The following is a 25,830-nucleotide window of genomic DNA, read 5'->3' on the forward strand; positions in this document are numbered from 1 at the left end:
GTGGGCCATGCCGTGCCCCTGCAGCCCATGGGGGGCTTCTCTCCCTGCAAGGGTCAAGTTCTCGCCGGCCATCCACCTTTTGGACAAAGCTGGGCACTGAGGCTGGTAGCAGATGGTATAAAAATCCAGGGACGGGGCTCCAGACGATGAGCAATGCTTGGTTCTAGCAGAAGAGCCCGTTTTTAAAAGTCAGGGAACCGTTCCCACAAATGCGCACACGAGGCCGTCAGGGCGCTGCACACGCTGCCTCCTGATGTGCCGGCCGGGGCTCCCGGATGACTGGAGGGGGAGCGCGGGGCTTGCAGGGAACAGAGGGGCCGTGTGCGGGGGGGCCTCGGGCTCCTCCCAGGTGTCTCTTGGTCCAGATGGGAGAAGTCCCCATCCCCTCAGTACGATTTGCACATTAAAGTTCAAGCTGTCAGAATCTTACACCACAGCTGTGTCAGTGGACGTTTTCTTGGAGCATGAAAGCTCATGACTCCAGGGAAGACCAGGACCAGCCTGGCCTCCCTTTTACCTTCACACTCCTGTTCCAAATGCGGTTTCCGCTCACTGTGCTCTCCCTGTGTTCAATCATTTCTTCTGTCCCCCTGCCCCGCCCCTGTCTCCCTCTCTGGCCCCCGTCCCTCTCTGTCCCCTTGTCTCTGTCTCTCCCCACCCTGTCCCTCTGTCTCTGTCTCCTTGTCCCTCTGTCTGTCTCTCTCTCTCTCTCTCTCTCTCCCTCCCTCCCTCCCTCCCTCCCTCCCTGTCTCTCTGTCCCTCCCCACCCTGTCCCTCTCTGTGTCTCCCTCTCCCTCCCCTCTCTAATATTACCTGTATGTCCTGTTTTGCTTCTAGCCATCATGTGTTCAGTGAAGCCGGACGGCATTCCTCAGCTGTGTAGAACGGATGAAATCGGGGAGCTCTGCGTGTGCGCCATTGCCACGGGCACGTCCTATTACGGCCTCTCGGGCATGACCAAGAACACCTTCGAGGTACGGTCATGGAGCTGAGCCCCAATGCCAGGTGCACAGACATGAAAGATAAGGTGGTAGTTTCTCAGCTAAATATACTCTTAGGAACTAAGATGGTTGCACTTTTTGCTGCCTTTTTTTTTTTAAATAATTTTCAATGAATTTAGCTTATCAGTTTTTTTTCACCTCATAGTCAGTGTTGAAAAAGGGCAAGAACAGTTTCTTTAAAAAGGGCTTTTTGGGGGGCACCTGACTCAGTCGGTTAAGCATTGACTTTGGCTCAGGTCATGATCTCGTGGTCTGTGAATTCCAGCCCCACATGGGGCTCTGTGCCGACAGCCTAGAGCCTGGAGCCTGCTTCGGATTCTGTGTCTCCCTCTCTCTCTGCCTCTCCCCTGCTCATGCTCACGCGTGCTCTCTCTCTCCCCCTCAAAAATAAACATTGAAATAAAGGCCTTTTTTATGTCGTCCTGTTCTTACGTTAACCTGTTTAGTAAGTGCTGCAGCTGATAGGCTGAGGAATGAGGGCAGAGCACACCTGTCACAGACCTGCCCCTCCCTTGTGGCCCGGCCCGCCCACTGAAGCCAGACTTGGCCAGGTGTGAGCAAATGCACACATGACGTAACTGTCTCCACAGCATGAGCGGGTGTGTATGCACACACGTGTGGCATATGCTGTGTGTGTGTGTTAGGTGTCCACACATACTTGTTTCTTACTTGCACGCGTGGGTGGCTTGCTGTTAGTGCACTCAGTGCGTACGTACACGCACACTGGCCTTGTTGGCGGTTAAGTGGTAAACTCTGTGCCGCACCTCAGTTTCCCAGAATTGCTATCATTTGACCACGTGATACTTAACCTTGTGAGGAGCACACTTTCGAATAAATTGTGCACGAGAAAATGTGGGTTGCTGGGGCGCCTGGGTGGCTCAGTTGGTTGAGCATCTCTGACTTCAGCTCGGGTCATGATCTCATCATCCGTGAGTTCAAGCCCTGCGTGGGGCTCTGTGCTGACAGCTCAGAACCTGGAACCTGCTTCAGATTCTGTGTCTCCCTCTCTCTGTGTTCCTCCTCTGCTCACGCTCTGTCTCTGTCTCTCTCTCTCAAAAATAAATTAACGTTTAAGAAAAGCAGAAGAAAATGCGGGTTGCTTAGGGGTTCATTTCTTAGAGCATGATGCGATGAGGTGCTTTGTTGAATGTGGCTTCCAGGTTCTAAAATGTCCCTGAAGCCCAGCTAGCCGGAGTCTGTAGAAAACCCCTCTCCTTTTTCCTGTGACTTACCTGCAGGGTCTGAGGAAACAGGTGCAGGCTTAGAACACTGTGATTTGCCACGTTTGTATTTTCCCTTTTTGGTGTAGTCCTCATAAGGAAACATTAATGAATAGGGATCATCTTACAACTTATGTACATTTTTGGTTTTCCATTCATCACATTTACACTGTGGATTTAAAGCAGAATAATTAATTAGCATTTATTAGATTATCATCATGATCTCGGTATCGATTCTTAGGTGTGGATGCTGTGGAAGGAAACTGGTGGACAGCCTTGCATGTGGACCGTGGGGGATGAGCATTGGGGGGTGGGGGGGCTTCTCCAATGGGCTCCAGGGAGGAGTGTGGTGGTGGGCACCCCTGGGCACTCACTGCTCGTGTGTCTGCAGGTGTTCCCTGTGACGAGCTCGGGGGCCCCTGTCAGCGAGTACCCCTTCGTAAGGACAGGCCTGCTGGGCTTCGTCGGCCCCGGGGGGCTCGTCTTCGTGGTGGGCAAGATGGACGGGCTCATGGTGGTCAGCGGGCGCAGACACAATGCGGACGACATCGTCGCCACAGCGCTGGCCGTGGAGCCCATGAAATTCGTCTACAGAGGAAGGTGGGTGTGCGTGTGCCCTCTGGGAATTCAGCCCTGGGTTGTCTGCAGACAACATTGGTCATATAAAATTGCACAAATTCCTTAGTTGTGGGAGTGAGTGACCTCTGACGTTCTGTTTAGTTCTGAATGCCCAGTTTGATAGAAATTTCCTGAGCTCCATACATAATTTTCGTCACTTCTCCTCTGAGTCAAATAATATCTGTTTGAAAAACTTGTGTTTTAAAGAAATACACAAAAGGAACAGCCAAAAATTCATGTTGGAGCAGATCATCTCCAAAGACCCCAAGGTAATAGTCGAGCAACAGTTGTGTGGGAGAATGGAGTCCTGTGGCCTCTTCTCCCTGATGATCTGGGCACAGTAAATACTAATTCACGGTGGCGGCTCCCCGGGTTTTGGCTCTTGTGAAGGAAGTCATGAACTCCTGTAGAGCCTTACTGCTGCCCGGCAGGCCAGTGAGAGTGGAAGTGACAGACACGTGGATGTGGCATTGCCCCGTTTAACTCACTGAGACAGGGCAGCCTCTGTGTGATAGGGGGGACTCTGGGGGTCCGAGTCACGTGGTGCTGTGCTTCCCGAGAGAGAGGCAGAAACTCGTTCATCCCAGAGTTTCCCTTGATGTGGAGACTTACTTCACAGGTGCAACCCAAGATGTGGATTGTGCGCGGTTCTGACGTCCACAGCCCAGCACCTTCCGTCTGCCCTGAGAAGTGGGGCCTGTCCGCTCACAGGTTTGCTGGAGCAGAGGCTGGCGCTGTGCTCTCCTGGGCTCTGCCATCAGTAGCGGAATGAACAGTGCTTTGGGCGGCATCTACAGCACGTGCTCACCGCACCTGCTCCTTTCTGTCCTCGCAGGATAGCTGTGTTTTCCGTAACTGTCCTGCACGACGAGAGGATAGTGATTGTGGCCGAGCAGAGGCCAGACTCCACGGAGGAGGACAGCTTCCAGTGGATGAGCAGGGTGCTGCAGGTATAGCTCTGCTCCCGCCCCGGGGCCCCTCACCTGCTTCCACGCCGGCTTCCCTTAACCCCCACCAACGGTGCTCCCGTGCTCCCCGACCGTTGCCCCATTGGATCAGAAATTGCATCGACCGGGAAATGTGTATTTCATTCTTGGAAAATAACTAAACAGACCAAGATTAGGGGTCACGGGTCTGCAAAACTGGCTCCCACCATTCACTTGGGGATGTCACAAGTAATAGTTTTTGTTCTGATCTCAAGAGTGTATTTTTTTCCTCAAAATTTCCCTTCTTAGTGCATGTGGTATTCCACAAATCCCACATAAAATTAGCCAGTTTGGCTGGATTTGGAGAGACACCCCTTCTCTTGGCATCTTCACCCCACTCGGATGGCGTGTGCTTGCTCATGTTACAGACGGGACTTTGCACCGTCTGAACATTTGCTTCGTGTCTGTGGCACCTGTTCTAACCCACTTCCTCCCTCGTGACTTCCCAGGCAATTGACAGCATACATCAAGTTGGGGTTTATTGCCTGGCCTTGGTTCCAGCAAACACCCTCCCCAAAACCCCACTCGGTGGGATCCACTTGTCAGAAACGAAGCAGCTCTTCCTGGAGGGCTCACTCCACCCCTGCAACGTCCTGATGTGTCCCCATACCTGTGTCACAAACTTGCCTAAACCTCGACAGAAGCAGCCAGGTATGTCCCATGGCCTGGAGAGTTGTGTGGAATCTGGGTGGCTCTCTGGAACCAGGTGCTGTTGGTGCCCTGTGGACCAGGCCCCATGCCTGTAGGTGTTCTTAACCCCACTCCTGTCCTGGTCTCCACACTCCCAGGGCATAAACCTGCCCCACTGGATGGTGGATGAGGGGCTCTCCTGGGACAGCATGGTTGGCTGGGAGCCCAGCACCTGGGGGCATGTTGGGAAGGAGCCCTGTGTAGATCCCAGTGGAGTAGTTGACCCTCGGTCTGGCCGGGTGGCATTTTACCAGGCATGGAAGCTCTCAGTCACGGTTTCCTTCAGATGAGAATAATGCTTCCTTACCTGTCTCATGGGTTATTTAGGTGTCAAAGCCTAATAAATGTGGGAAACTCTTGAAGCCTGTGCGGAAGTCTAGAAATTCATTTGTGACGTTGTAAGAGTGAACGTGTGTCTAGCGCTTGGGGGTTTGGGGAACATGTTCTTACCCTTTATCTGACTTGGATGCCTAGCAACTAATCAGTTATGTTCTTTCAGGCTGCATAGTCATCAGTGGGAGAAAATTTATCTCCAGACCGTGGGAGGTGAGGGCCCAGGTTTTCTGCTGGTGCAGTGACAGGAGGTCCCAGGGCGTCCAAGCAGGGAGGGGCAGGCGGTGGGGTCACACACTCGGGCTGTGCTGGCCCCACGGCCACTGTTTCAGCATGTTGTACTAATTAACGTGTCTCTTCTCGTGGAGGCTTGCGTGGTAGGCACTCTTCTGTCCCTGTTTCACAAATGAGGAGAATGGGTCACAGAGAGGCAGGGGGTTGATGGGGCCAGAGAGTGACAGAGGCAGACCCAGACCCATTGACTGTTTGTTCCACCCAGTACAGCGTGGCTGCAGGGCAGAGCCGACGACGAGTCAGCCAGATACCGTTGGGTCACCTCTGGGCATAGCCCACCTGGTGGTAAATGTAGGGACTGAGGCCGACGCCCCGTAAGTGAGATCGGATGAGAGGGTGGGTGGGTGGTCCTCAGTAGGGTGAGGGGAGGACGCGGATGCTGCAGGAAGAAAGGGTTGCCCCACGCATGCAGACAGACTTGAGTCCAGGTCTCGAGCCTGTATCCCTTGTCCTTACCCCCTCCCACGATGCACATGTGTTTGTGAGGACATACACGTTGTAGCCTTGCGGTTCTCTCCTCTGCGTGGGTTCTCTTGGAAAGTATGGAGTCATTGTCTGCTTTCTGGGCACCTTGGCTTTGCAGTTATCTCTGCTTTTTGGTTTTCTTCGGATTTCTATGCTGTTTGTTGTTTTCTCACATTCTAGGTTCTAGATCCCCTGATACCTCCCTTTGTTTCTTTTTCCTCTCAGTCCTTGGCTTATACAACTGCAATAGCAAAACATAAAGTTACCACTGACGAAGTATCCATTTCTTTACATTTCGCGGGCACACTGGCTGCAAGCGACGAGCCCCCCAGAACACGAAGCATTGCCTTTCTGTGGGCATATCAAAACGATGAAAAATCACCTCTTTATCTCCTATTGTCTCAGGGCATAAACAGCCGTGGGAAGGTCAGAGCAGTGGCTCCATGTGGGTGTGTTGGTGTCTGTGAATGGAATCGATCATGGTGTCAGGCTCCTTAGTGTGTCCTTGCACACATTCGGCAGTGACTGACTTCTCCCTGTCTCCTGCCCACCTCCGTTCACCATCAGACACCTCCACTGGGGGCCTGGCCACCAGTGGTCCCAGGTGCAGAGAAGTTCACAGCAGAATTCAGGACAGATACTCACGGTGGGGGTCATTTGCAAAGGCCTGATATGCTTCCAGAACTACGGGGCTCAGTGCACCTGTCGGATGTCAAGGCAAATCCTGACTGAAAAGGCCAAGGTGCTTTGCTCGAGAGCAGTGTCGGGGCACCTGAGGACAGCCTTCTTCCTCTGGGAAGAAAGGATGAGCTGGGAGGTTGGGGCAGTTTAGATATCACGGCTGCAGCATGGTGAATGAAGCTTTATGTGATTGATTATTGTAAGGAAATAATTTTTTTTTATTTTTTAATGTTTGTTTACTTATTTGTTTTTGAGAGAGAGAGTGAGAGTGCACAGGGCAGGGGCAGAGAGAGAGGGGGAAATAGAGAATCTCAAGTAGGCTCTGCACTGTCAGCACAGAGCCCGACACAGTGCTCAATCCCATGAGTTTGGGATCATGACCTGAGCCGAAATCAAGAGTTGGAGGCTTAACTGACAGAGGCACCCAGGTGCCCCTGAATAAAAGCTGTTTTTAACAAATATTAATGACAGCATGAGGTGCTGGTTCACTTCCCTACCTCAGCTAATGACCTATAACGTACCTCAGACAGGTGACATTTCCCTGAAGCCTCAGTTTCCATAAATGTAATGAGGGGGTTGGATGTGGTGAGTTTTAAGTCTCCTTTGGAATAGACACAGACTGTGAACAAGTACTTGTTGTGGCCAAAGCATTTAGTGAGGCCATTTTTCCATGAGGGTGTTACTAGATGCTTGAAACAAAGCTCCTAAAACTTAGTTTGTAGATGATCTAGTTGCCTCTTTTAGCAGATGAATTCATATTTACTGAGCTAACAACGTGTGTGTGAGAGTATCTTAATGGAGCACAAAATGTTAAAAGCCCTTTTGGGGCGCCTGGGTAGCTCAGTCGGTTAAGCGGCCGACTTCGGCTCAGGTCATGATCTCTCGGTCCGTGAGTTCGGGCCCTGCGTCGGGCTCTGTGCTGACAGCTCAGAGCCTGGAGCCTGTTTCAGATTCTGTGTCTCTCTCTGTCTGACTCTCCCCTGTTCATGCTCTGTCTCTCCCTGTCTCAAAAATAAATAAAACGTTAAAAAAATTAAAAAAAAAAAAGCCCTTTAACCCATCAGTTGGGGTACCAACAGTATTTAACAACTTGAAATACAGCTCCCAGTGTTGACAGTCCCTGGGACACAGTGTATCTGAGCAGCCAGAGGGCAGCAGGGGGAGCAGCCGCAGACAGCACTGCACCTGCTGGGGAGAAGGGGAGGAGTGCAGCCGGGCTGGCGGGTTCTGCACCCAGAGGACACAATATGTGCTGTGTCCCCTGCATGACACAGTCGGGTAGTAATAGGAAGAGGACAACTCTGATATAAAACTCCCGACCTGCCCATTTCTGCATCTGTAAGTGGGAGGGGAGGGAGAGAACGCAAATGTGAACTTCAGTACCTATTTTTGGGTCCATCTCAACCTTATATTTTCTTTTTTTTTTTAATGTTTTACTTTATTTTACAGAGAAACTGTAGGAGCAGGGGAAGGAGGGAGGGAGAGAGAGAGAGAGAGAGAGAGAGAGAGAGAATGAATGAATCCCAAGCAGGCTTCACACTCAGCGCAGAGCCTGATATGGGGCTTGAACCCATGACCCTGGGATCATGATCTGAGCTGAAATTAAGAGTCAGACGCTCAGTTGACTGAGCCACCCAGGCGCTCTTCAACCTTATGTTTTCAAATCATGAGGCGGTGAAGTCTGTGAGGATGTCTTGCACCACAGCCACCTCATTTGGCAAGGCGGGGGGAGACCCTTGGTTCTTGGGAGGGGGACAGATTTTGCAAATAAATGCCACAGGAAAGCACCTGTCTCCCAGCACCATTTGGAAAAAAATAATTCTTAAGTCTACCTCGGGGGAGAAATATGTGAGGTCTGAGCTTCACATCCAGTAGAGACCAGCGCTGGGGAAGGAGGGACAAGCTGCCAGCACCTCAGAATAGTGCTTCTCCCACCCTAGTTTGAATTCTTAAAAAATTACGGAGAAGACTTCAAGCCAGTTTAGGCCAAATGGGCTTCTCAGAAGAGCCTTCCTGCCCACCGGCGGCACCAAGGAGAATGCCACAGACGCCAAGTCAGGAAGCGGAGGGCCAGTCGGCTGGACTCCGGGTTGAGCCTGTGCACCATCCACGCAGCAGCCACATTCACTTCCCCATACGCCACGCTGCCTTGTCTTTTCATCTTGTTAAATATGGAAAGACTGCTCCTCTGTTGCAGTGTCTTTATTACCAGCTGAGAAAAATGCAGGCAGTCCCAATCTGCCACACCTGACCATTCAGACCTGCTGTAGGAGAGCATGGAAGGTGTATTCTGTGATTCCACAGAAACAGTGTCACGGCGCCTACAAATTGCCTACGATGAAGCCAGTGAGCAGGGGCCCAGAAATCTGTGTCATGGGCTATTTTCCCGATTTCAGCCCTGCTGGAAGTGCCTGCCTTCTCCCAAAACGTTGAATGCTTTACGGCAGCCCAACTCTGGATGGGCATGTGTCTGCAGAGAAGAATGTCACCTGGAGGCATCAGCCCGTGCCCTGCCCATCTTCCCAGGGTGCCTGGGGGTCATCATCCCGGCAGCTGCTGGCCTCTACCCCTGAACCTGAACCTAAGGCTTTCTTACCTGCTGACACACGGCTCTCCACGTGCAATAACAGAAGGCAACATATGCCCTGATTCAGAAGCTTGTAAGGTGGCCTTTGGCAAAGGTGAAACACACATGGCTGACGTCTTTGTTATTTCCACTCCCTTCTTTAAGCTCCCTGCCTGACTCCTTGCCGCCATCTGTGTCACACACACACTCACAGCTGACCCTTCCCTGGTAGACGTGCATACGTGTGTGTGATCAAAACAAAGTGAATGATTGTGTTTTGAGAAACCTGGGGGGTGCCCAGGATTTCCTGCAGCTAGACATTGCAAAAGAGTTTCTGCAGTTTTTTAGGAAACTTGTTTCTTTCATTGAAACAGAAGAGAAAGCTGTCAGACTAGATTGCATCTGTTTTTTTTTTTCTTGTGAAATGTTTCATAAACAGTAAAAGGAGTGCTGGTAACTGAGTCTGTGATGGTGGTGTAAGAGGAACTTTGGCTCGACAGGAGCCTCTGGGCTTGGTCTCCCGTATCTCTGCGGGGCCGGCGAGAGCCCAGAGCTGTTCCGTCAGTGAGATAGGGGACTGTGCCCGTGCGGCGTTACCCCCTGCATTATAAAGGTATTTATAAAAAACGTGCAATAGTTTATGTCAGTGGTCGCTCAGTGACAAGCAGGGACACTGGGGAACACCACACAGGTGATCCCAGAGTCCTGACTGCTTAGCAGTGAGACACGTCATGGTTTACTGCCTCATCTTCAGCATTATTTCTCACAATCATCCAAGTGGATAGATCGCAGCATCCCACCAACTGGCATTAGAGTAACAGCAGCGGGTTTGGGAGATGCCACCGGGATCTGGTGAAAACGTTGTTTTACCCTGTAATCGAGACTCGCTCGTGTCTGCCATCATTCTCATTGTTGGGACGCATTGGAAGCCCTGTTCTGATAAGATTTTCTCAGAGCTCAGCCTTTCAGAGGGTTTCCCCGGAGCCAGCTCTTTGCCGAGGTGGGCGGTCATGTTTTAAGTTGACTTGTTTCCTCACATTCTTTCCAGAAATTGGCCCTGCCTCTGTGATGGTGGGGAACCTGGTGTCTGGGAAGAGGATTGCGCAGGCCAGCGGCAGAGACCTGGGCCAGATAGAGGACAATGATCAGGCCCGCAAGGTGAGAGGTGGACGGGGTTCCTCTCCGAGCCCTGTGCCGGCACACTGCTCCAGACGACACTGCCGGCCAGCTCAGCGCCCGCCCCTGAACTTGGGCGTCCTGCCCTCTCGGTCCTGCACGCACGTCCGTACGGTCTCACCACAAAGACGTGCGTGGTGGGGGTGCCGTGTTGCGGGACACTGCAGAGGGTCAAGGGGGTGGGAGGAGACACGGGCGCACGAGCTGAGGCCCGAGGCCCACTCTGTCCTGGCATCCTGGGGCGCTCGTTCCTGATGAGCCTGCCAGCCCTGGCGTGACACCCAGACGGCCTCACGGCAAAAGGCTTCGGCCCTTTAACTGGTGGAATTCAAGAGAACAGAAGTGCGAAACCCGGGTTGGCAAACTGGCGTCCTTAACGTGACCTCGGGGGCTAGAGGAGAAATCTGGGGCCACACCCAGCATACATGTCACATTTTGTCATGCGTACTGCAGTCCCCATTATCACCATGCAGACTTGAGGACTCTGATGATTCACCAAAAGGTGACCCCTGTCTGTATGAGCTACCAGGAAACATGACAAAGTCAACCGTTTAAAATATTGTCAGTTTGGTAACAAATAGAAATACGTTTATTTAAAGCACTTGGTTACCATGTTCAGACCTCACAGTACATTTCTATTAAAAAAGTGGATTAAGGGATCTACCCAGGTGTTTCCTGTGATTAGACCTGAGGTGGGGCTGACCTTCCCTCTCCACACTGACTCGGTAGAGTACACGTGATCTGTGTGATTTGCAGTGCTGTTGGGAGACCTCAGGGAATGACCATTTGGAAACAACACGTGTGAGAGAGCCCAGTTCAAAAGCAGCATAGGTCTGATCTTGCCATCACAGCCCCCAGAAATCACCGTCTTCTGGGAGGCCGGAAGGGATTTTCTGTGCTGGCTGCCCCTTGCATTCCGGGAATGCGCCTCCCAGCCTTCGGCAGGTTGTGGGGAGACGTCTCTGAACAGGCGCGGCGCCGGCCCCTGTGACTTGCGAATCCCAGCCAGACATGGAAATCCAGGTCACGCAGGAAAAACCCTCTAAGTGCTGGATTCTTCTTCTAATTGTGACAGGGAGGCCCTCCTTCCGCCATGGAAAAGCGATGCTTTAAGTCACCTGAAAGCACCGAAGCTAGCCTGATCTAGAGGTGTGAGTTTAAATCTGAACGCGGGGCGCCGGGATGGCCTGGGCCTAACGGCTGTGCTTTGTTCCAGTTCCTGTTTCTGTCGGAGGTCCTGCAGTGGAGGGCACAGACCACCCCCGACCACGTCCTGTACACGCTGCTCAACTGTAGGGTGAGGCACGCTGAACTCAAATTTGCCGATCGCTGTCCTGTGGCTTTGTCTTCTTCCCGCCGTAACCCTTTGACTTCAGTCTTATGTGATGTCCTTCATGTTATTTATTTGTGGCTATTTTGACTGAGATATTTATGGATCGTTTCAGCAGTATCTTTTTTGCATTATTTCCCCCCCAAAATACAGGGAATGGGTCAGATCTGTGGCACGTTTTTGTCTTTTATTAGTGAACTACTCTCCTGTAAGTAAGAAGTTGTGCTTTCATTATAGACTTCAGTCCTTGGGAACGAAAGTCTTTTCTATTTTCCAAGTGTAATTAAGGTTTGTGTTGGCATCTCACATTGGAAAAGCAAGCTCTTCCAGTATTGTTTCATAGGAGGACTTAAGAATAAGACCTTATATATACTAGCAAGTAGCATTAACAGTAAAATTAGATGTGAAAGCCTTAATATACTTAACTTTTATTTTTCTGCCGTGGAAATAAAGTCTGAGAAATAGAAATAGGTCTCTTGACAAGTATGGGTATATACAGTTGTCAGAAATTATGGCTATTCAGAGTTGTAAAATACCAAAATCTTAATGTGCAGAGGTACCTCTTGCCATTTAAAGTAATAGATCAGAGACCAGTAAAAGGCAATGCCAATCACGTAACTGGGTTTCTCATTTGGATACCCAGTTATCAGGCCAGCGTCCATGTGATGTGGCTCCTGGAAATGACCACGGATGCTCTGATGACCTTGAGTTGCCATGTGGGCTGAGTTGACCCGGTGGGTCATTTATTCTTGTGTCTGTTCAAGACTGTCCCCCGGGAAGAGTCTTAGAAAGTGCTCCTGCTTCCCTGACCTCTGTTAGGGCCTAGTGGACCCCATTCCCTGGATTGACTCTTCTGCACTCCCAGGTGTGCTGCAGTAGGAAGCATAGTGCCTGGGCTCCTGAGGGTCTGTTCAGTTACCCAAGGCCCTGAAACATGTCCACCCTGCTTTTCTCCTCTCTTTCCTCCATCGGCTCCTCCCTCAGCTTTCCTGACAGTGTTGCCCAGCGGACAGTCTTCGGCTCTGTGATGCCATCCTGATTTCTCCTTAATCTTTTGTGCTTTCTCCACCCTCTACGCATAGCATTCATTTGTCCTGGGGACTGTTCCTCCCCCGTGGTCTCTCAGTGGCCCTCCAGAGTGATGACTGTCACCTGTCCCGGGAAGGACCTCTCAGGTCCCTTCAGCTACAGTTTCCCCAGCTGCTGCAGCAGTGCCGACACGCTGGGTATGGTGTGTCCTCCGTAAGCGCTAAGCTGCGCAAAAGTAAGGGACAGGTCCACGTCACCTTTTTGACCCTCCCCAGTGTGGCCCCCATGGTCTCTCCCGTTTGCAGTGGGGGTGGGAATCTGCCTGGACCCCTTGGAGGCACAAATAGGCAGCCTAAGGAGGAGGAGACCACCCTGCAACACACACGCAGACTCAGAGATGATCCGGGCATGTTCACAGATGCCCCACCCCCGCAGGGGAGGAAGACAGAGCTGTTCTAACCACATAGAATGACAGGAGTGGCAGCATGGGGGCAGAGCCCTCAGATGGTCGACTGGGGTGACACCGGGACACTGGGCTCCTCGTCAGCTGATCTGGTCTGGGTGATGGCGCTCCCATCCCTGACCCCATGGTCATGGTCATCTGCTGTAGCTAGACCCTGGATCGTTTGGGAAAATGAGTCACTCGAAAAAGGGCTTTGTTAGAAACAGAAAAGTGGACAGGGTGGGGAGGAGATCAGAGCCATGAGTGAATCCACTTTGGGTCAACAGAGAGAGGTGGCTCACTGGTGGCTTTCCTTTGGACATGGCTCTGGACGTGCAGGCAGCTGTCTCCTGAGCCAGTCTAAGGGTCGGACCTGCCCCCCACCCCCGGCCCCACGTAGAACTTACAACAAACGCTCAGCCGTGGCCGAAGGTCGTAATCACCATGTTTATGGTGGTGATTTGTAATTTCCACATCAGTCGCCCTGCTGGTGCCGCACTATACCGTGGAAGTATAGTGCAAGCCACACACGCCGTTTCACGTTTTCTAAAAGCAGTATTTTAAAAAGATGGAAACCGGTGAGGTTAAATGCTGATGATGTCTAACTTAACTCCGTGTATCCACACCGTTGTCTTCCCAGCATGTGGCTCACCACGTTTTCAGGCTCGCCTCCATCCTGCGTGGCACATTCTGTGGATTGTGAATTTGGCGACTTGACAAGGCTCGTAGAAGCCGGTGAACCATTTGGCACCTGCGAGAGCAGCTTTCTTGTTGCAAACAGTGTCCACTCGTATGCTCTTCACCAAGGCCAGAGCTGTCGATAGAGCACAAGCTGTTATGTCAGATTTATAGTAGGACATGGGGACATAATTCATTGCAAATCATGGAAAACTTACATTTTGGAGCTTGTTTCCATACAAAATACCATCTGTTACTCCTTTTAACAAACATCAGCCAACTCTTTGTAACTTTTTGTTTGTTTGCTTATGACAGTTCCTTCAAATTTTCAAATATAAATCACATTTGGCTTTTTCTTAATTCCTTAGTATTTTTTTCATTTGTTATTTAACCTAATACAAAACTTTAAAGTGGTGCCAAAATTCACAGTCCCTAACACTGGAATCTGCAGACTTTAGAACAGGGGTTGGATTCTGTCATGATTGCACCCAAAACTTATTTTTGGAAAAGTCAGCCCTGATTTCTCCAGTGAGGTGGTTTCACTAGAACTTTCTTTCTCTGGAAACGTCACCCTTTCCTGTGGCTGGGGATGGGGTAGCCAGGCAGCCGTTGACCAGGGCTACTGGGCTGCCACTTCTTGGACTGCTCACCAGTGACGGCTCCTGTTCTGCAGAGCCGGCACCAGGGCCATTTCCCCAGAGGTGGGGGTTGTGCTGAAGCTCCCACAGGGAATCTGGGGCTGGGTGTGGCCTGTGCCCTTGTGGGCTCGTGAAAGGTGGGGTATGGACATATTCAACCCTGCATGTAGGGGAGGGGGGGTTGAGAGAGGCTCTGGACTGCCTGGGAACCAGCGCTCCTGGTTCCAGCGTGGCACCTTCTGGGGGCTTGAGGACAGTGTGGATCTCCAGGCTCCCTATCGCTGACTCTGGAACTGGACGCCCCCCGCCCATGGTTACCACCTGTGGCGGGGGCTTGTCTGTTCACCGCCGTAAACCCAAAGAACTGCAGACGGTGTTGTGAAAGCTGTTTCAGAGATCAGTAGGGCTGAAGGACAGCATGCCAATTAAATTTCACCTTTTTTAAGTATGTCAGTGGGAATTTTCACAGACTAGGGCCAAAACATCTTTTCAGATATGCTTAGGCTAATGGTTCTGAACCACTGATACCTGGCAATCTCTTAGGTTTTGTCTCGTGATGGAAAAGTTGATCATTGATAGGGGATTGGCATCGGATCTCCGAAACTCAGGAGGTCAGCTCCAGAATCTGAACAGCCCAGAGCGGGAATATTTGCTACTTAAGACAAGCAGACCGTACCAGCGGCCAGAGGGTGGGGACAGAAAGGAGGGCCGAGCTCAGTGGTAACGTACAGATGAGCCCTCTGTGCTGGCACTGCCCACCGTGGCACACCGCCACCCACCGGCATCGTGGCTGTGCCTGTCTGACGGCCAGGAAGGTAGTGCTGGCTGTCCTCCAGGACAGCTGGTGCGTGAGTGTCTCGGCCGGCAGGATGGGCTTCCCCCACCGCCAGTCTGGGGATCAAGGTGGTCCTGGGCCTCCCCATCAGCTGTACCATCTCACTTTGAAATGTTCAGAGGACACTTGGCTCAGTGAGTGTGTTCATTTCAGTTCCTTTGGACAGGTGTGGTCTCTAGGAGTGGGTGCTTGGGAGTGCCTGGTTTTGGGGGCACCGAGCTCTCACGATTGGGCCGCATCTTGCACCTCAGCCTCCCGGGTCTGTCTGGTTACCCAGCTTTGCCACGTTCCGCCGTGGCTCTCTCACCTTACGCGTGCCTCCATTTTCTCATTTTTTAACCTTCCTCGGAAGGAAGACAAGGAAAATGTGCAATGAGAAGGCTCGATTCAGAGAATCGTCACTGACCTGTCCCCACAGAAACCAGTCCCAGCCGGTGGGAAAGGGCAGGAGCCCTTGCAGTCCCAAGCGCTGCTTGTGGGTCAGGTCATGAAGGGGAATGAGTTGCTTCCTGGACCTCCACACAACAACCAGTTATCTTGTGGATGATTTTGGCAAGCATCAAGCACCGGTGTTTGTAATCCTGATCATAAAAGGTGGTCCCACACACCCCACCCAGAGCAGGTGTTTCCAACAAACAGGCCACTTTGACAGGAATTCTAACGTGTTTTCCCAGCACCTCCAGTCGCTAGGCCACCACTGCCTGTTTTTAAGGGACCCCAAGGGCCTGGTCACTTCTGTCCACGCAGTGTGACCCCCTTCTACACTAGCACTGCTCACTGCCCTTCCCTTTGGACTTTTCTCTCCACACATGACCTTTGGGTCCAGGACGCCTACCGCACCCGCAGAGTCCCCGAAAATCACCCGTGTCTTGCTGTTCCTCCTGCTGCTGCTGGCTCGCTCTATCTGTGGGAGCAAACGGTGTCGTCGCAAATTCTGTGGCGTGGAGTCTTCCTGGCCCTAGACACAGAGGGCGGCCTGCCCTTCACCCTGTCAATTGCTTTAATATAGGGTTTCATCATGAAGACCAGGGTTTAGATTTTATTTATTTTCCTCAACTGTTTACTTTGAAATAATTGGAGATTAGTAAGAAGTTGCAACAACAGTGCTTTTAAGGTATTTTTTAATCCAAATGTGTTTTCCACTTGTTTCTGTGTGTGTAATGTTCTACATAAAATGAATTTGATGAGTTCGTTTTTCACTTTACTGGTTTTTTGGTTTGTTGCTTTGTTCATTTGTTTTTTTGACCTCGACTTTTAACGTGGTGTTTCTTAAAAACGTGTTCAAGTTGTTTTATTTTTCCTGCTGGGTCACCACTGACTCTTCCTGCCCTTGGCAATTATACCAAAGTCCCAGAATTACCAGGTTGACTTTTTTTTTTTTTTTTTTTTGGTAAGTTTAACTATTCTTTAAGTCAAAGAATTATTCTTGAAAACATCTTTTGTTGACAGAAGTACATCTAGATGTCTCTTTGGTGCTGCCCTTCTTGGCCAGTGGGAAGGAGAGGGAAGGGACCACTGATAGGGGTCTTTGGGGGATGACCAAAGCGTGCCAAAACCGATCGTGGATGGCCGCACAGTTCTGGGGACACACTAGTGCCCGTTGAAGTGTGCATTTGAAATAAGGTGCCTGGCTGGTACCTGCAGTACATCTCAGTAAAGCTGTTATGTTAAAAAAATCCCACCTGCTCATTCTTGCAACCCTCAGGGTGCCATAGCAAGCTCACTGACATGTGTGCAGCTGCATAAGCGCGCCGAGAAGATCGCCGTGATGCTACTGGAGAGAGGGCACCTGCAGGACGGGGACCACGTGGCTCTCGTCTACCCACCAGGTGAGAAGGCAGTTCCCCAGCCGCGTGCGGGGTACCTTGTCGCCCACGCCCTAGCTGACAGCTGGCATCGTGCTCTGTGTGGCTCCCTAGGTCTAGTTGCCGCCTCTTGCAGGGCGGTGCTGCATGCTGGGTGCCTCCTGAGGTCATACATGGGGCGAAAGTTCGCAAAGACATTTGTGTCCAAATTTGTTTTGTTCGATGTCTGAGCTAGTTCATTTAAGCAACAATAATTAAATCCTTCAGTAAACTGGTGACGATAGAGGTGTGAGTAATTCCTTAGAGAAATGACAGAAATCAGCCACCTGGGCCGCTTGGGCATCTCGTGCCGAAAGGACAGGCGGCGGGAATTGACAGCACAGACAAGAGTCCGTTCCTGTCGCAGCCCCAGGCTGGCACCTCTGTACCGGGGGCTGTCACCTGAGCACTTATGCATTCCTCCTGTCTAGGAATAGACCTGATTGCAGCTTTTTACGGCTGCCTGTATGCGGGCTGCGTGCCCATAACCGTCCGCCCCCCGCACCCGCAGAACATCGCCACCACGCTGCCCACCGTGAAGATGATCGTGGAGGTAACCACACCTGGAAGCACTGGGGCTCCCCCGACTCCCCGCCCCACTGGGGTTCTTTTCCTCCTCCTCCACCCACTCCCTGGGCTCTCCTCCTTCCCCCTGGGGTTCTCCTGCTCCCCCCACCGGGGCTCTTCTCCTCTTCCCTAGGGCTCTCCTCCTCCTTTCCCCTGGGGCTCTACTCCTCCCCCCCCCCACCCCCGGGGCTCTCCTGCTTAGCCTCCTCCTGCTCCCCCCGGGGTTCTCCTCCCAGGGTTCTAGTTCTCCCCCTCCCCCCTCCTCCCCCAGGGCCCTTCCTCCCACCTGTGCCCTGGTCCAAGCGTAGGTCTTCCAGATGGCAGAACCAAGGCAGGGCTAGCTCTGGGGCTGGTGGGGAGGATGCGGCCTCTACCGTCTAGTTCTGGAAATGGGATCTCATGATTTCGCTCACTTGTGGCATTAGGGGCTGGGCTGGCTTCCCTCCTGCATTAGAGTCGCAGGGCCCTCAAGAAAGTGACCCCTCTCACGGGCGTCTGTAAAGACAGTGGGAGTGTTTTGCACCAAACTGATGAAGAAGTCCTATATTTTTCTGAAGTTCTCTGCTGAAGATTTAGAAGTGTCCCATTCCTTTTTGAAAGCGCAGATGTATTTTAACTTTTCTTATGCTTGGGGAAGTTGAAGAGGATTAGAAAAAGGTTTTCTCCTTGGAGGAGAAACCACGAGGGACAGCTTAGTTTGGGGATAGCACACGCGAATTCTTTTTGTGGGTGTGTGGGAGTACTGTCCAGGCCACTTCTCTGTTTAGAAAGTCGTGGCCGTGTCTGTGGAGACACATGGCGGTTTTTGTAGATCAGAGCTGACAGAGTGGTTGGTTGGGACACTCCTTTCTGAGCACGCTCATAACCGTGGCTACTCCTCGGCTCCAGGAGTTTCCAGGGGCCTCAGTGTCTGAGCTCTGGGTCCGCGGTCACATCCTGGCCGTCATGCTGGCTCCATGGGAGGCAGCCTGGCCCGCTGTGAAAGCCGCTGGCCTCGGGGTGTGTGGTGAGCAGCTGGCCGTGCGCGACCGCTCACCTCCTTCCTCCACAACTTGTTCTCTCACCTCAGGTGAGTCGCTCTGCCTGCTTGATGACGACACAGCTGATCTGTAAGTTGTTGCGGTCCCGGGAGGCAGCTGCGGCCGTAGACGTCAGGGCGTGGCCCCCCATACTGGACACAGGTCAGTCCTCAGACCAGCCAGACACCTGTACCTGCTTGTCTGCTTTGCCGTTGGCTCAGACATGCTAATGGCTTTGTTTTGCTCCAGACGATTTGCCAAAGAAACGGCCTGCCCAGATCTACAAACCTTCCAACCCAGACACGCTAGCTTATCTTGACTTCAGTGTGTCCACAACGGGGATGCTGGCTGGAGTGAAGGTTAGTGACACGGTCTGCACGGTGGCACACGTGAGGGGTGTGTGCTTGTGCTTCACTGAGGCCTTAAGATGCACGGTCACTTCCACGGTTACCTAGGTCAGCCGACTCTTTCCAAATGTCCCAACTATCTGTGTGTGTGTGTGTAAACACAGCCTCACCAGCCCCTAATAAAACACTGCACGTGTTTCTTCCTTGCTGGCTTTCGAATCCCAGTGTTCTGTTGTGAAACTGTGTGCACTGGGATTTCTTGCTTTTTTACTGTGGGTTCTGTTACTGTGTGCTGGAGGACAGCTCATGCTGTGACCCGTGTTCCTATTAAAGCATGGAACTAGGGTGGACCCCTGAGCAACTCGGGGGGTTAGGAGCACCAACCCCCTGCACAGTTGAAAATCCACGTATAACTTGGGACTCCTCCTGATAGCCTGCTGTTGACTGGAAACCTTACCAGTGACCTAAACAGTCGATTGAAACCTATCTTGTGTGTTATATAGCATATCATATGATGTTAGGCATGTTACATGCAAGCGTGTGTATCACGTACACATAGTACGTGGTATGTAGCGTAAATATGTACTGCATTCTTACGTAAAGTAGTAAGCCAAAGAAAATCGATTAGGAAAAACATAAACTATTACAGTCCTGCACTATAAAAAGTCTGTAAGTGGGCTGGGGCACACAGACCCGTGTTGTTCATGGGTTCATTTGCTATGCACGTCACCTCATGAGGACCCTCACAGCTCTGGCAGTGTCCTTGCCAAGGTACTGGTACATCCTCAGTAGCCTCAGGAAGTCCTTTGCCCACCTTTGGGGGTCTGACCACTCAGTTTGTGTTATTTACTGCATTGAGTTCTCTTTCTCTACCCTTTTCCCAATTTTTTTTATTGTGGTTGTACATACATGACATAAGTTTACCACAGTAACGTACCCAAGTGTGTGGTTCAGTGGCGTTGAATATTCCTACACTGCCATGCAGCCGTCCCTCCCTGCCATCCATCCCCATGACTCATCTTATCTTCTAAAACTAAAGCTCACTACCTATTAATAACTCCCCATCCCCTCTCACCCCCACCCCCATCTCTGTGATTTTGATGGCTCTGGGGACCCCGTAGAAGTGGAGTCATGTGCACTGTCCTCTTGTGACTGGCTCATTTCACTCACCGTAATGTCCTGGAGGTTCATTCATGTTGCCGAGGGCATCAGAATTTCTTTCTGAGGCTGAGTTAATATTCTGTTGAATGTGTGTACCACATTTAACCTGTCCGTCGATCCCTCAACGAACTAGGGTTGTCTCCAAGTTTTAGCTCTTGCAAGCATTGCTGCTGTGAACACAGACATACGAACATCTCTTCAGGTCTTCTGGGTATATACGGAGAAGTGGAATTTTGGGGTCGGGCGGTAGTTTCCGTCTTTAACCTGGGAGGGAGTTGCCATACTGTTGCCCACTGTTGTTCCTAATGATTAGTGATGTTAAGCATTTTTTTCACGCAGTTATTGGCTGTTTGTAAGTCTTCTTTGGAGACATGTCTATTCATGTCCTTTGAATCAAATGGCTTGGTTTTTTGTTGTTGAGTTTTATAGGTTCTTGGTATATTCTGTATATTAATTTTCTCCTCTTCTTTGGATTGCCTTCTTACTCTGTGGATGGTGTCTTTTGATGCACAAAATCTTTAAATTTTCATACAGTCCAATTCTGTGTCATTTTTGGCCTGTGCCTTTGGTCACATCCAAGAAATCATTGCCAAATCCAGTGTCATGAAGCCTTTGTCCTTTGTTTTGTTCCAAGAGTTTTATTGTCTTAGGTCTTACATTTCTGTCTTTGATCCAATTTGAGCTAACTTTTCTGTGTGGTGTGAGGTAAGGGTCCAACCTCATTCTTTTGCATTTGGAGATGCAATTTTCTTAGCACTTTGTTGAAAAGACTGTTGTTTCCCCAACTGAATAGTCTTGGCACTCTGGTCAAAAATCCGTTGGCCAATATATGCAAGGGTTTATTTCTAGGCTCTCTGTTCTGTTGATCTGTATGTCTGTTTTTATGCCAGTACTGCACTGCTTTGACTACTGTATATTTGTATTAAGTTTTTAAATCAGGATGGGGGAGTCCTCTGTGTTTATTTTCAAGATTGTTTTGGCCATTCAGATTTCTTTGAGATTCTGTATGAATTCTATGCATTTTCTACTTACACAAAAAAGTCATTGAGATTTTAATAAAGATTGCACTGAGTCTGTATTGTTTTGGGTAGTATTGACATCTGTGAATATGGTGTGTGTTTCCATTTATGTGTGTCTTTGTTTTTTAGCAATATTTTATACTCTTAATTGTACAAGTCTTTCACCTCCTTGGCTAATTCCTCAACATTTTATTCTTTGATGCTATCGTAAATGGAATTGTTTTAATTTCCTCTTCAGATTTTTCACTTAATGTATAGAAATGCAAATGATTTCTGCATGTTGACTTTTTATCTTGCTACTTTAGTGAATTTACAATTTATAACAATTTTTTGTGTACGATATTTAGTGTTTTCTACATACAAGTTCATTTAATCCATGAAGAGATCATTTTATTTCTGCTTTTCTAATCTGAATGCCTTTTATTTATTTTTCTTACCTAATGGCTTGGGCTAGAACTTCTAGTACTATGCATAGAAAGAGCGAAAACAGGCATCCTTGCCTTATTGCTGATCATAGAGGTAAAGTGTTGAGTCTTTCATGGCTGAGTATGTTTACTGTGTTCTTTATATATGGCTTTTATTCTGTTGAAGCCCTTTTTTTCTACTCCTAGTTTATTGAGTGCTTTTACCATAAAAAGATGTTGAATTTTGTCAGATTTTTTTTGCATCAATTGAGATATCATGTGTTTTTTCCCCCTCGTTCTTTGAATATGATATATTACATTGATTTTTTTTAAGATTTTATTTTTAAGTAATCTCTATACCCACTGTGGGATTTAACTTTATGGCCCCAAAATCAAGAGTCACATGCTCCTCTGACTGAGTCAGTGAGGTGCCCCCATTGATTGAGTTTTCATTTGTAGAGCCTACAATCCCTTACAGAAGTAAATCCCACTGATGTATAAGCTTTTTAATGTGCTACCGAATTGGGTAAGTGCTTTGTTGAGGATTTTGGCATCAGTGTTCCACAGAGATACTGGTCTGTAGTTTTCTGTTTTTATAGTGTTTTGTCTGGCTTTGGTATCAGAGTTTTACTAATCTCATAGAATGAGTTAAGAAGTTGGGGCGCCTGGGTGGCGCAGTCGGTTGAGCGTCCGACTTCGGCCGGGTCACGATCTCGCGGTCCGTGAGTTCGAGCCCCGCGTCGGGCTCTGGGCTGATGGCTCGGAGCCTGGAGCCTGTTTCCGGTTCTGTGTCTCCCTCTCTCTCTGCCCCTCCCCCGTTCATGCTATGTCTCTCTCTGTCCCAAAAATAAATAAAAAAAAAAAAAAAAAAAAAAAAAAAAAAAAAGTTGAAAAAGAAGTGTTCCCTTCTCGGGGGCACCTGGGCAGCTCTATCGGATAAGCGTCGGACTTCAGCTCAGGTCATGATCTCATGGTTCATGGGTTCAAGCCCCACATCAGCCCCTCTTTCTTTTCCTCCCTTGTTTGTGTGCACATTGTCTCTATCTTAAAAATAAGTAAGTTGGGGCGCCTGGGTGGCGCAGTCGGTTAAGCGTCCGACTTCAGCCAGGTCACGATCTCGCGGTCCGTGAGTTCGAGCCCTGCGTCAGGCTCTGGGCCGATGGCTCGGAGCCTGGAGCCTGTTTCCGATTCTGTGTCTCCCTCTCTCTCTGCCCCTCCCCCGTTCATGCTCTGTCTCTCTCTGTCCCAAAAATAAATAAAAAACGTTGAAAAAAAAAATAAGTAAGTAAACTTAAAAAAATAGTGTTCCTTTCTCTTTAATTTTTTGGAAACGTTTGAGAAGGACCAGTATTAGTTCATCTTTAAATGTTTGGTAGATTTTAGCAATGAAGTCATCAGGTACAGGGCTTTTCTTTGCTGGAAAATCTTCTTTACTGATTTGATCTTGCTTTACTGCTTTTGGTCTATTCAGATTTTTTATGCTTTATGATTTAGTCTTGGTAGGCTTTGTGTTCCTTTTTTTTAAATTTTTTTAAACTTTATTTATTTTTGAGAGAGACAGCACGAGCAGGAGAGGGGCAGAGAGAGAGGGAGACACAGAATCTGAAGCAGGCTCCAGGCTCTGAGCCATCAGCGCAGAGCCCAGTGTGGGGCTTGAAACCACAAACCTGAGATCATGACCTGAGCCAAAGTCTGACGCTTAACCGACTAAGCTACCCAGGCACCCCAGTTTTGTCTTTCTTCTTGATAATTTGTGTTTCAATTTCCATGAAACGGAATTTCTTCATTTCATATAGGTTGTGCAGTTTGTTGGTGTACGACTGTTCATAGTACTTTCTTCTAATTATTTTTGTTTCTGTAGAATCCATAATGTCCTCACTTTCATTTCTGATTTTAGTATTTTGAATTTTCCTTCCTTTTTTCTTAGTCCATCTAACTAGAGGTTTGTCTGTTTTGTCGATCTTTTTGAGGAACCATCTTTTGCTTTCATTAAGTCAACTCTTCCTCTACCCTCTGTTTATTTATGCTCTAATCTTTATTACTTCCTTTTTCTGACTTGGGGTTTAGTCTGTTCTTTCTGTCATTCCTTACGTTGTAAAGTTAGGTTGATGTGAGATCTGTTTTGTTTTTTAGCCTAAGTTTTCATGTAAATTTCTGCAGTCAAACTGCTTTTGCAGGGCACCTGGGTTGGCTCAATCAGTTAAGTGGCTGGCTTTGGCTCAGGTCATGATCTCATGGTTTGTGGGTTCAAGCCCCACATCGGGCTCTGTGCTGACAGCTCAGAGCCTGGAGCCTGTTTTGGATTCTGTGTCCTCTCTCTCTGCCCCTTGCCAGCTCGCACTCACTCTCACACACTCTCTCTCTCTCTGTCTCTCTCTCAAAAATAAATAAACATTAAAAAGAAGTTAAAAAATAACTTTTCTGTTACTCATTTCCTGCATTACTGTCTTGTTTTGTGCTTAGTTGATTTTTTTTTTTTTGTAGCGAGACATTTGAATTCTTTTTGTATATATTCTACAGCTTGTGTCACTCAGGTGACAGTGGGGGTTGAGTTGAACACCCTACAGTTGCAGTACTCCAGTTTAGATTATACTCGCTTCATTTCAGGAACACACAAAACTGCTCCGTGCCCGCCTTTCTCAGTTGCTGATGTCACAAAGTTATATCTTTATATACTGCATGGCCCAAAATATGTAGTAGCAAGTCTTTTAAATGCATTTCTTAAGTCTCAAGTTATATAGGGAAAAAAGTGGAATTTAAACCCAAAGTTACAATAACAATCATTTTTTCAGCTAATGATTATTTTTTTTTACCATATTAGTGTCTTAAATCATGTAAAAAATGAAAAGTGGAGTTACAAAGTATTGCTACAATTATGCTGGTATTTATAATTGAATTGTATTTACTTTTGCTGAGATCTAAATTTATTCACATGACTTTGAGATATGTCTAATATCTTATTATTTCAATCTGCAGGAGTCCCTTGAGCCTTTCTTTCATGGCAGGTCTGAGTGTAATTGAGTACATTAATGAGTACTTAAATGTGATGAGCTCCCACAACTGTTTTTTTTTTAAATGGGAATATCTTACTTTTTCCAAAATTAATTACCATTGATTGCCCAAACTTTCCTCGGGAAGTTGTAAGACTTAAATGGACTCCAGAACTCCAAAGAGTCTCATCATTTTCTGACACAGTTGTTGTCTGGTTGCTATGGAGACAGTCTTCCCAGAATCCTCTCCTCTGCTTTTCAGTAGAATCTGAGGTGACACACCAAATAAAGTGTAATATCAAATAAAATAATTCTTCAAAAGCTTTTTGGAGTTCAGATTTCTTTTCATACCAGGGTGAGTGGCTTTGAGCTGCCTCCTGTCATAGCCAAACAGAAACACACACTTGTGATCGTAGCATTTTCATGGTCTACAGAAGTGGAGGCTATAATGTTACATCTTGATTTGATAAAGATACTTACACGTGAAACAGATGAAGTGACGTGACTCTTGGTAATTCCACTTAATAGAAATGTAAACCCTAGGGGCGCCTGGGTGGCGCAGTCGGTTAAGCGTCCGACTTCAGCCAGGTCACGATCTCGCGGTCCGTGAGTTCGAGCCCCGCGTCAGGCTCTGGGCTGATGGCTCGGAGCCTGGAGCCTGTTTCCAATTCTGTGTCTCCCTCTCTCTCTGCCCCTCCCCCGTTCATGCTCTGTCTCTCTCTGTCCCAAAAATAAATAAAAAACGTTGAAAAAAAAATTAAAAAAAAAAAATGTAAACCCTAGTAATCCCAGAGGGATAAATAATTAGACTTTTCTCTGAAATCTTCGTAAGTTTTTATTAAACTTCTGATTGTTTGTTTGATGAGTACCTGAGGTAAAATATGTTGTGATGTCATTTAATGAAAACCCATTTGCCTTAAATACTGAGAGGCGTAAACAACTGAAATCATCTGGTCATGGTCTTCTCATTGAATTCTCTTCTACCTCTTTGGTTGCACATGTCCTCATGTTTCTCAGAAATTTTGATTCAGTTTCAGCTTTTGGTCCAAATGTCATTAAGTATTCAAATATAGAATGAACGCTGAGAGAGTCTTAGCCAGTAATCTGTTTTCCCCCTAACGGGCACTATTTAATGTCTGATTTAGTAGAAGGCCCATGAGTATATGTTTATGTGTTCAATTTAAGTTTTAAAACACTAACCATTTAAAAGTTTAATTTGAACTCTGAAGATTTCTGATGGACCCTGGAGAAACGTTTTCACTTCAATGGGGAAGTCGTGTGGAGGACCCTTCCCTTCAGATCAGTGGCCCTCTGGACTTGCCCACAGGACCCTGTCATAATGGTGGTGGCTCTCCCTTCCACCGAATGTACAGCTGCCGTGTGCCCAGGGAGTGGACACTTACTTTAACGTCAGCTAAAGCAAAACTGCTCTGGGAGGTAAACCCACCCAAGAGAAGAGCTGAGGCACATCCCGGAAATACATATAGTTGCCCTCAT

At 48.8% G+C, this 25,830-nt stretch overlaps 1 protein-coding gene across 11 annotated transcripts in view; it reads left to right on the forward strand.

The window, feature by feature from the left end:
• DIP2C (disco interacting protein 2 homolog C) overlaps window positions 1–25,830 on the forward strand; it is a 416,980-nt gene that overhangs the window by 327,025 nt on the left and 64,125 nt on the right. For all 11 annotated transcript variants that reach the window (XM_058682051.1, XM_058682054.1, XM_058682050.1 and 8 more), the window contains 10 exons: window positions 838–974; window positions 2,613–2,821; window positions 3,675–3,789; window positions 4,275–4,476; window positions 9,903–10,012; window positions 11,247–11,327; window positions 16,688–16,811; window positions 17,258–17,379; window positions 18,463–18,574; window positions 18,662–18,771. In XM_058682051.1, coding sequence (XP_058538034.1) covers window positions 838–974; window positions 2,613–2,821; window positions 3,675–3,789; window positions 4,275–4,476; window positions 9,903–10,012; window positions 11,247–11,327; window positions 16,688–16,811; window positions 17,258–17,379; window positions 18,463–18,574; window positions 18,662–18,771 — 1,322 coding nt within the window. The remainder of the gene's footprint in view (window positions 1–837; window positions 975–2,612; window positions 2,822–3,674; window positions 3,790–4,274; window positions 4,477–9,902; window positions 10,013–11,246; window positions 11,328–16,687; window positions 16,812–17,257; window positions 17,380–18,462; window positions 18,575–18,661; window positions 18,772–25,830) is intronic.

Source organism: Neofelis nebulosa, chromosome 8 (genome assembly GCF_028018385.1).
Source record: "Neofelis nebulosa isolate mNeoNeb1 chromosome 8, mNeoNeb1.pri, whole genome shotgun sequence".
Lineage (NCBI taxonomy): Eukaryota > Metazoa > Chordata > Mammalia > Carnivora > Felidae > Neofelis > Neofelis nebulosa.